General features: G+C 46.1%; 1 protein-coding gene across 1 annotated transcript; it reads left to right on the plus strand.

Annotated features, from left to right (window-relative positions):
• The first annotated feature begins 2087 nt into the window (after positions 1-2087).
• Positions 2088-2636, plus strand: TMEM275 (transmembrane protein 275). Its single transcript, XM_077824107.1, has one exon. The coding sequence runs from the start codon at positions 2088-2090 to the stop codon at positions 2634-2636; it is 549 nt and encodes a 182-aa protein (XP_077680233.1).
• Positions 2637-11284: the final 8648 nt, after the last annotated feature.

Below are 11284 nucleotides of genomic sequence, written 5' to 3' on the forward strand. Positions count from 1 at the left end.
TTCACTGACTTCGATGAGTTTTGAATCAGAACTTTATTTTGTGAGCTGTTCCAGTGATCACAGCTGAGCTGCTCTTGGAGTTAAGTACTACTGAGTGTGAGTGGGGTGGGGTGCAGGATTTGGCTTTTGATTGCTGCTTACCCTTCATTGGTGGGCTGTTCCTTTAGTGCCAATTTATCAGTGGTCATGTTTGCGGATGATGAAAGAAGAAGACAAAACCAATCTAGAATAATCTAGAGTGTTTTGAGCAGCCCGGGCTGCTCCATCATGTATCTAGTGTATATCTGCCTTGTATATGGAGGGGATAGCCATGTAGTAAGTTGGAAAGGCATGTGATAAACCATGTGACTGCTTGATAAATAATCTTACGAGATGCCAGTGCGATTGTTGATGTCACATCATAATTTGATATGACACGGCATACTATGTACTACTATGACGGATGTGTCATGAAATTATGTAAAAATATTAACTTTATAACTGTAATACGGAACTTTAATAACTTTATTAACTGTAATACCGAATTTGGCGGGGGGGAACTGGGGGGGCGGTGCTGGGAGAAAGACGTGAAAATGAAATTTCAAAATTGTTCCAAAAGGACAAGTGACAGATTTTATTATAAACTTGTGTAGCTCTAGCGTTTAAAGAGCCTGTGCTCAGCGCTGTACAAATAGATAACAAAGCGAGCATTCCCTGTCCTGAAAAGCTCATGGTATCAGTCAAAGACAAAAGACAACAGCCAGGGGAACAGAAGGTCACAGTGAGAAGGCATTGAGAAGATCCGGGCTCTGATGATTAGCAGAGGTCATAGCCAACCAGCTGCTGAAGAAGAACAATGAGGTGTCTGTAGAGTAAGAAAGCTCTGTGGCCCTGATAAAGGGGCCTGTAAATGAGTTGGCCGCCCCCAGGCACCCTCTTATGGGCAGGGTGCCTCTGCCCTGTCCTTTTCTTTATCCTCCCTCTTCCAGGTCCTTTTAACCAGACACCACATGCTTGCTCATCCAATAGGCGCCCTTGTTGGGTCTGGGTTTATTAATGTAAGAATGGCCCATACTGGGTCAGACCAATGGTGCATCTAGCCCAGTGTCCTGTCCAACAGTGGCTGGTGCCAGATGCTTCAGAAGGAATGACTAGAATAGGGCAATTATTGAGTGATCCATCCCCTGTTGTTCACTCCCAACTTCTGGCAGTTAGAGGCTTAGGACACCCAGAGCATGGTGTTGTGTCCCTGACCATCTTGGCTAATAGTCATGGATGTACCTGTCCTCCAGGAGCTGATCTAGTTCTTTTTTGAACTCAGTTAGACTTCTGGCCTTCACAACATCCCCTGGCAATGAGTTCTACAGGTTGACTGTGCGTTGTGTGAGGAAGTACTTCCTTATGTTTGTTTTAAACCTGCTGCCTATTAATTTAATTGGGTGACCCCGAGTTCTTGTGTTATGGGAAGGGGTAAATAAAACTTCCCTCTTCACTTTCTCCACACCAGTCATGATTTTATAGACCTCCGTCATATTCCCCCTTAGTCGTCTCTTTTCCAAGCTGAAAAGTCCCAGTCTTATTAATTTCTCCTCATATGGAAGCTGTTCCATCCCCCTCTTCAGACAAATTATGAAGCAAAACTCCAAGGCCCAAGAGTCTGTTCCAGGGCCTGGCTCTGACCTCAGAGCCTGAGTGAGTGAGAGGGTTCCTCCACAGGCTCCATTTAGCACTTCTTAGGAGGTAACCCGCTCTGGGGTTTGGCTGGCAGGTGCCCTGCTCAGAGCTGACTTCCCCTTCAAGAAAAACTTCAGCTCTCTTATAAGGAACCCCAGCTGCGTCCGGTTCCCTCCCCACGCCTGGTGTCTCTGACTGGCTTATTTAACAAACCTGCTCCAGGCGTCAAGTCTCCCGCAGGCAGCTCCCTCTCATGCCCTTTGCTCTCTCCCAAGGTCCCTGGGTAATCCCTCCACATAATGAGTGAGCAGTTACATTCTTTCTTCTTTTCCTCCTCCTACAGGAAATTCAAGGCAGCGCAAGCCCAGCGATCATCTCACCCATGCCATGTGTGCTCAGTAAAGTGCGAGATCCCCTGGGAGACTTGCATCAACATGTTCAGCGAAAAAAGCAGCACCTCTTTGTCCCAGAAACCTAGCCAGAGAAAGACCAGGCCCCAGGGGCTCCCATCCCCTGCTCTCTGCTGCGCCTGCGGACTTTGCATCATGCTTGCCGGGATCAACATCACCCTGGTGGGAGCGTTCGCTTTTGGGACTTTCCTCCCCGTGAACAACCCCCCTATCATCATTGGACCCATCCTGCTGGTGGTTGCTTTCACGTTTTTTGGGGCCTGCTGCATCTGTAGCCGGAGACCACCTGCCCATGGGTCGAGAAAATCCAAGCCAGGTTCCAACATCGGGCTCATCAAACCCGGCAACACGACCTTCGAGATAGAAACCAGCGAGCACACGGTTCAGGACACCACCGCTGTGCAGTTGAGCCCAACCAACTCGCCTGTTTCCTCCAGAAAGTCCACGCCCGTCCATGAGAACTCCAAGACCTGCAAACTCTTCACAATGGATGGCAACGGGCCGGCGGCAAAATACACAGCAGGAGGGGAGTCAATTCAGCTGAACTTGCCCAGAGACCTTATGACATCCTAAGTCAAGTCAGAGTAGTTATTAGCAGCCAGGTGGGCACCACAGTTGGGCATGCCATGATCAGATGGATACAGCCTTAGGAAGCAGCAAGCCTATGAAATCCTTTTGTGTGGCCAACTGATATGCTGACATCTTAAAAACCAGTTAAGAAAGGAAAGGGATGACATGGTAATTGGAAACGGTGGTGAGAAATTCCAGCTTTTTTCTGGAATGGGCGCATTTATTTAATGTGATTAGAAACAATGTTGTAACAAGGAATCGATGTGGCCCAGCTACTGGGAAATTAGAGATCTTCTTTTGGAATTAATTCATTTCTTTAGTGCAACTTTTAAAAAAAAGTAAAGTCATGATTAGAATTCAGTGCCACAGAGTGCTAACAAATTACAGGTCTCTCTTTTTGGAAGGGATGCAGTTATTTAATGTAATAAAAATGACCAGTGCAGTAATTAGATATTGATACCACCTAGTTGCTGGGAAATTACAGGTCTTTGAGACGAGGCTTTTGGGGGTTTGAGGAAGAATAAATTTATTTTAATGCAATTAAAAATGCAACACAAAAATGTAACTTCCACTTTTTATCCTGTCTCAACCTTTCCTTTCTTTTTTGACTTCCACTCTAACTCTAGCAGCCAGCAGATGTCAAGTGCAGCGGGTAGCATCAGCCGTCTTTCCTCCTGCATAATTGAGATTCTGCTCTGAGTCCTGCTGTCTAACACGCCACATTGCTTGAAAGGTCAGCTGTGCTTCAGTATGTAGAGGCTGCAGGTGATTGGTTTAGACAGGCCTTGCGATGGGTGGAGAGTATCAGAAGGGGCAACCCATAGACCTACTGGAAAAGGAATTGGAATCATGTGGAAAGAGGTTCCACTGAGCAACAGAAATGGAGCGAGATAAGATGATGCACCTGTACCCCCTTTGAGGGGAACTTTGGACCTGGATAGGACATGTCTACTTAGAGTCAGCGTTTATTCGGGAATGAAAATAACTGTAATGTCGTTATTGTTAAAGCTGGTGGGGAATTTTTCAGTGTATCGGTTTCAGTAAAAATTTCTTAAGGAAGGTTTCTCAGGTCCAGGATGGAATTTCTGGTGAGGGAGAGACCAGAATAGCCCTCACCTGGGATGTTGGGGAACCAAGTGCAAGTCCCTGATTTGGAGCAGGGACTCGAAACTGCATTTCCCACATCCCAGGCAGGTGCCTTGACCACCAGGTTACTGGTTATTCCAGGGGCTCTGTCTGGCTTGTGGTTTCTCCAGCCAGCCCTACTTGCCAGAAGACAGGCCAGCTGATCTAGAAGATGACCAAAGGGATCTGCATCTCCTCTCTTTAAATGACTGTAAATCCCACTGACATTGATATGACCTGTGTGTGTACAGTAAGAGGAGAATATGTTCCCTTAATAAGGGCACCATGGTTCCCTGTGTTGTAAGGCATTGGGAGGGTGGAAGGGATATTTGCTGGAGAGGACTCTGAATCTATGGAAGGGAAGAAGTGGTGTCCATGTTGCCTGCTGCTGTGTATGAAAGGTTTCCATCTGACTCTGGATGCTCAGGGCTTCCTGGATTTGGGAATAGGATGGACCTTGTAGCAGGTAGAAAAACATTGCTGGGGATCAGCTGCTGAATGCAGCCTGCTTCCTTCTGACACACAATTCAATGGAAGGTAATGCCACGGTGAGCAGCATTAATCTGGGCTCCTTGCAGTCCACTTTTCTTGGAGGTGAGCAGAGCATGGTGCAGCAGAGGATGACAGAGCTGTACTCTAGAAATGAAGGGTCTGCAGGATGTTTTATAGGTGGGGGTTGTAGCTCCTTTTGCTCACTGACAGTATTGCCAACCCGAAATGTTCAAAAATCAGGAGTCACATCTGCTCCAAATCACGAGAGTGGCTCAGACAGCATGAGATTATTTTAACAAATAATTAATGTTGGATTCTGTTTAATCACCTTCTGGGCTTTAAGCCTTTGAGAGACATGTTCTCAAGTTTTTTTTTTTTTTTTTGCCATAACCAAGAGAAAGAGACAGACTTTTTTTTTAAAAGAAAGCTGAGATTCTCACATATTCACATGACTCCAGGAGCTGGGACTTTCAGAAAAACATCAAATAGTATGAGACAGATATTACTATCTTGAGAGTTGACAACATTGCATTAATGTCCAGGTTCCATGGGATTTTGAGCTTGCCAGATCTCCCTCCTAAGGGAAGCATTTCATGTAATCTCTGAGAGTTTTTTAAGACCTCCTTTCTCAGTGAGGGATAGTGATGTGTCTTGTCTTTTGCTCTTTACACAACATACTTAATATGGAAAGACACAGGCCAAATAACTGCATTTACTATGTTAGAGTGAGTCAGGAAACGGGTTTTTCCATGAACATTTTCAAGTTTTCAAAAAAAAAATTGTGTCCTGAAATGGGACAAAAGTAAAAATCTCAACCATTTTCACAATCTGAACCCCCCCACCCCCCAACAACTGGTTGGATCAATCAAAATATTTCATTTAGATTGTGATCATTTTTATACTTCCAGAATAATAATAATTAGCTTAAAATTTGATACAAAAAGTCATTTTGAATGGGAAAACCGGAATCGTTTTTCTTTAGGAAATGCCAAAATGAAAGCTTGCAACAATTTCAAACCTTTATTTAAAAAAAATCAAGTTGAAAAATTTGTCAAAACCAACCACTGCCCATTAAAATTTTAAATTTTGATGCATCGGCATTTTCCTATGGAAAAAACGTTCCCTGAAAAATTCACAGCCAGCTCCACTGAACATAAGAACGGCCATACAGGGTCAGACCAAGGGTCCATCTAGCTCAGCGTCCTGTCTCCCGACAGTGGCCAATGCCAGGTGCCCCAGAGGGAGTGAACAGAACAGGGAATCACCAAGTGATCCAACGTATATAACATGTCAGGCCTAGCCACATACCTATGCTGTGGCAGAGGTCTGGTAGCTACAGAAATATGGAAGACAATGAGGGCTCAATAATTACTTAAAGGACCACTATCCTGTTCCTACTCTATTAGTATCATAGAAATGTAGGGCTAGAAGGGACCTCAAAGGTCATCGAGTCCAGCGCTCAGGCATGGACCTGGGGCTTTAAGATCAGTGGCCTTGGAGGAGCATTTGCTGCTGTAGTTTTAATTGAGGAGCAAATCTAGCATTATGGCATCTGCACATTTATGGGACTATCACAGAGGCCAGAGCTTTTCCAACACCACCCCTGCACCCCCTTCCCTTTTATTTCTTCTGTTTCTCCTTAAGCTCATTGTTACATTCTCCTGCCTTCTCAATCTAGTTTCTCTTCTCCGGGATCTTATTTTGAAACGTGTCACGTTGCTCCAAAGAGGGAAGAACCCATATGTCCATCACTTAGATGATTGAAGTCTTCATCTCCCATGTTGGCCCCGCAAAGCCAGCTTCATTTGCTGCGTGTCAGACCATCCCATCCTCAAATTATTTCTGGCTCTCCCTGCAGAGCCTCGCTTTCAGCCTGTTACATGGCTAGCAACCCAGCTGCAATTTGCACCCTCCTTTGTCCTCCTCCGGTTGCATCAATTACCGGTGGCTTTCCTGGTGTTTTATTGTGCGGTCATGCCAATCCCCAGTACCACTAAAATATGGGTGCTATTCAGTGCTGTTAATTCAGCTAAGAGAGGATTTTCAGGTCACAGGTGGAGCTGAATCCATTTCCCTGTGTACACCTAGGCATAGGAAGCTGTGCCAGTGGTCCCCCTGGGACACGGTCCTGCTCAGAACAGCAAGCCAACAAAACCAAGGTGACAAGAAATGTACCATGCTGTGCCATGCAGCCAGCTATTAGCGCTGCAGACTAGCTCTTCCAGATGACGGGGCCATGCCGAGGGGCCGCCGGTCCCCAAAGGTTGTGCACAGCACACACCAGTAGGGGGCAGCGCAAGTTGCAGCCATGGGATTCCAAGAGGGCTGCCTACGTTGCATTTCGCAAGCCAGCAGCCAGCAGGGAAGCCATTTTCAACAGGTGCCCGTCGAGCCTCATCCAAAGCCCATCGTGCTCAATGCAAGGCCCCCTCCACACACGTCAATGGATCAGGCTTTTCATGAGCAGGAGGTAGAGTAAGGAGGGAAGGGGAGAGAGAGCAAAGGGGAAGAGAGCGCCCTCTACTGGTGAAATGGACTGTAACCGCTGCATGTGAGTTACAGGTGCCGTGTAGTGGTTCCACTTACACCCCAGGCTGCGATCGTGGGGAGGAACATGCACGTGTCCCACGCACCCCCTCAGAGCTGCCGCTGAGTACCCCTAGCACAGCGTGTTGCTGTCAGGGTTGGAATGTGTCAGTCGGATTCCTTAGTCTGTGCTAACTCCCATGGGATCTGCAATCCTGCCACCCCTATTCTCCTGGGCATTGGTTTGGTTGGCCTGGGCTGGGGAACGCCAGCCTTCGAAGGGTTAAGGTGAGCGCACTGCACTTTTCTCTCGCAAAACCGATCAGCCCTGGGAACAGACCCATTTGTCTTTTTCCTGCCATCGCTCTTTTCTCTAGAGGGGACGGGCAGCAGCCTAGGTGGGTCCCTCACTTCACGGGATTTTCAGAGGAAGTCAGCACCTATGTAACTTCAAGAGTTGTTAGGCAGAAGAGAAAGGAAGTATTTGGGGCCCGATTGAAAGCACACTGAAGCCACTGGAAAGACTCCCGTGGAGTTAATGAGCGTTGAATCAGGACCTTGGTGAACATTGATTTGGAGGTCATTCTAAGAGCAGGGATGAGATTGGAGGGAGCCACTTCCTATCATTTCTTGTTCACTGGATTATTAATAGGCATGTGCCAATTGTCATGAATGGACCCCAGCACTTTACAGAACAAAGAATAAAACACAGTCCTGGTCCCAAAGAGTTTTGACTAGGATTTTCAGCCAATGACAGTTGGGCGTCATTCAGCGGTAGGCGTGAACTGAAGAACTGGATGTCAACCATATCAAGGCATAATTCCATTGCAGTTTAATTTAGACCGTACTGACTCTTGGCAGATTACTCCCCCCCCTGCAGCAATTAGCTGCATGCGGAATTCAAAATAGATCCGTTTTCCATGTGAATGGATTAACTAAGCAAGATTACAGCAGGGCTGACGGAAGGAGACAAAGCAAACAGATTAGCAGGTGCAAAGCATGGAACTTTCTTTATCTGGTGTCAAGCACGGACAGGCCCATCCAGTCACCATTATAAGGTTGGTAGGGCATGATACATGGGGTGGGTGCTGATAGCAGTGGAAACGGGGACAAATTCATAGGCCTCTGATAGAGACCCAAGGGAGGCCATTGAGTCAATAGAAGCCACATGAGTTTCAATAGCTTTGAATATACAGAAAAGCCTAGCGTGCTGGAAATACTATGCTGCTTTCGTTTAGTCTGGCCACTGACTTAGCACTTGGACGGCAGTCGGCTCTGGAATAATTCCAACACCAGGGTCCGCATAACTACCGTCCAACAATAGTCTTGCTATAGCAACTGCCCTTATAGCAGGCTGTTGCAGATGGGAAGGGATGGTCCAGAGGTCAGGACCCTAATGTGGCACTTGGAAGACCTGGGCTCAATTTCCTGCTCTGCCACAGACTTCCTGTGTGACCTTGGGCAAGTCATGTAGCTTGTCTGTGTCTCAGTTCCCCATCTGTACAGTAAGGACGATAGATCTTTCCCAAAGCACAGGGGTGTGTAAGGACAAATACATTAAAGATGGAAAGGTGCTCAGCTGCTACAGGGATGGGGGCCAGATAAAGCACCCAAGACAGAAAGCTGGGTGGATCCAAACACTCCTGAGCTCTGGGAATGTTTGAATCTGCATGTGGCTTTGTGGCTCAGGCCTAGCGCCATATGATATATTTTGGAGTTAACGTCCTTGGTAAGATCTCAGACATCCACTTGATTGTATTTAATATCTCTACAGCAAATTCCCCTTTAGCACATGAGATCTGATAGTCTGGGCTAAAAATTTCCATCAGTTTTGGTTGCTGTTCTGTTGATACATTTAATAAGGCAAAATATCCATCTGCAATTGATTGGATCCCAAACACCAAGCTACCAAGTCTTCTTGGAACATCACCCCACAGCCTAAATGTATTTCATGGGGTTGTCTTGTTGTTCAGATCAACACAGTTATTGGGATTGTTTGCCCCAGATACTTGGGGCAGACAAATTACAATGTCAACCAGTATATTATACTTCTCCCTCTTCCCGTTTTCAAAAAATGAATAATCTCATTGGAGGGTGTATTTCGGATCAAGATCAGCGTTGTGAAATGTATCATACAAGGTGTCACGGGCAATAAAGTGGAAGCCGGTTAGGGCCTGCTACTAATCCCCATAGAAGCGAGTGGCAAAACTCTCATGGATGTCAATAGGAGCATGAGCAGCTTAGTGTTTTCTTATTTGTCCATATTGCGGTAGTGCCTAGAAGCCCTATCCAAGAATCAGGGTCCCATTGTGCTCGGAGCTGTACACACATGTAATGCAGAGATGGTCCCTGCCCCATGGTAAAGTTAACTTTACAATCTAGGTACAAGACAAAAGGCAAATGCAACAAACAGCATGGGGAGGGGGACAAGGGAACAGTGAGACAATGGTGTCCCTAGTCTCTGTTTGCCAGAAGCTGGGAATGGGTGACAGGAGATGGATCACCTGGTGATTACCTGTTCTGTTCATTCCCTCTGGGGCACCTGGCCCTGGCCACTGGCGGAAAACAGGACATTGGGTTTGATGGACCGTTGGTCTGTCCCAATATAGCTGTTCTTATGTTATGTTCTAATGGTACCTTCATGCTGAGGGCCCATATGTTTCTGACCCAATGACCTGTCGTTATCTAGCTGCTGCACTCTGTAGTGAGCTGTGACATTGTTTGTGTAGACATGTTGTTTGTGGGGTTGGTGTGGAGGGAGGGACATCGCTGCTATGTTCTTCTGAAGCATTTAATGTCCTGCTTATCTGCTGTCCACGTCCATCTGTCTGCCTCCGTGATGGGCTGTGAATAAATCATTTGTAAATCTGAGCATCCTTCTTGCACTGCAGAAGACAAGGAGATTTTTTGTGTTATTCCAGTTGGACTTGCTGATGTGAAGGTTGATTTTTTTTTATTATTTATATGTATGTGAAATGTGGAATCTGGAAAAGAGAGGCACATTAAAATATGGATGATTGCTCTTTTCTCCTTTTGGAGGAGTCTGCCATTTCCGTCCTTTTCCTCCCATGCAGCAAGTTCTTCGTCAATCTTTTATAGTACCACGAGGATTGATGGCGTCTCTTCCACTAGATCAGTACCTTTTTCTCTGTGTGCTCTGCAATGGACTTGCTGATGTGAAGGTTGATTGCAATGTTCTTGTTCATTTCCTATCGGGTAATTAACAGTTGTGCAGGAACAAACTTCCATAAGAGATCAGATGTGTCCGAATCTTCCTTCTTTTGAAACCATTGCATGATGCTCCCGGTTAAACAACTGTTTTCCCCAAACAACCACGTGCCAAGGCTCCCAATGCAGATGGAGTCAAGTACTGAACCCAAGTGCTGGAAGCAATTGATTTGCAAGGAGAGGGTGAATCACAGAATCATAGAAATATAGGTCTGGAAGGGATCTCAAGAGGTTTTTTTGTCCGTCCCCCCATAGTGAGGTAGGATTAAGTATACCTAGACCATCCCTGCCTGATGTTTGTCCAACTTGTTAAAAAAACCATCAATAATGGGGATTTCACAACCTCCCTAGGTAACCTGTTCCAGTGCTTACCGACCCTTTTAGTTAGAACGCTTTTCCTAATATCTAACCTCAGACTCCTTTCTGAAGATGTTCTCTGCTTTCTGTCAATATCTCTTTCATCCTGTGAGGGGCTGTGATGACGAGAGCAAGAGAGATATCTGGAAAATAAATTCAAGACCCCAGGTGAGCTCATGGTTAACACCCGTGAGCCACTGGGTCCTGTGCAGGAGTTATGGCTGGGTCTTGTTCCCGTTGTTGACTCTAGGTGTGTATGTTACTGAACAAATTCTGCCCTGAGTCATACTGCACAACTCCACTGAGATCAACGGGGCTGCATACAGTGTCCTCCTGAGGGGCTGTCAACCCATGGCGTAAGGTGATATTCTATCCATCCTCTGGAAATATTGGGGCTCTCTTCCGAGGGTCAACAGAGTCTAGTGGTTTGAGCATGGGACAGGGCATCATGAACTCCTGAGTTCTAATCCCAGCTCTGACAGAGAGTCACCCTGTGGCCTCTTTCCACTCACAGCATAGCTCCCTGCCTCAGTTTCCCCACACATCAAATGGAAATAATCATAATTTCCTTACCTCCCTGGGGTGATGCGAAATGCAGTTAGTTAATATTTGTGTAGCCCTTTGAAGATGTAAAGTGCTGTATAATTGCGCTTAGTGTATTATTATTAATCCTTTGGGGAAGACAGGAATAGGCTGTACGGGGCATACATATGTGGCTGGGTGTGTTTACCCATGGAACGTGTCTGTATACAGCACTGTGTATGGGCCTTGTGCCTTCTGATTAAAGGAAATAATTTTATACCACACATAATTAACCTGTGGGCCTTATTGCCACAGGGTGCCATGGACTCTAAAAGCTCTTAATGGGATTCAAAGCATCAGCAATTTATATGGACCTTGAGAAAATCCACAGCTACCTACAT

Source organism: Eretmochelys imbricata, chromosome 8 (genome assembly GCF_965152235.1).
Source record: "Eretmochelys imbricata isolate rEreImb1 chromosome 8, rEreImb1.hap1, whole genome shotgun sequence".
NCBI classification, from domain to species: domain Eukaryota; kingdom Metazoa; phylum Chordata; order Testudines; family Cheloniidae; genus Eretmochelys; species Eretmochelys imbricata.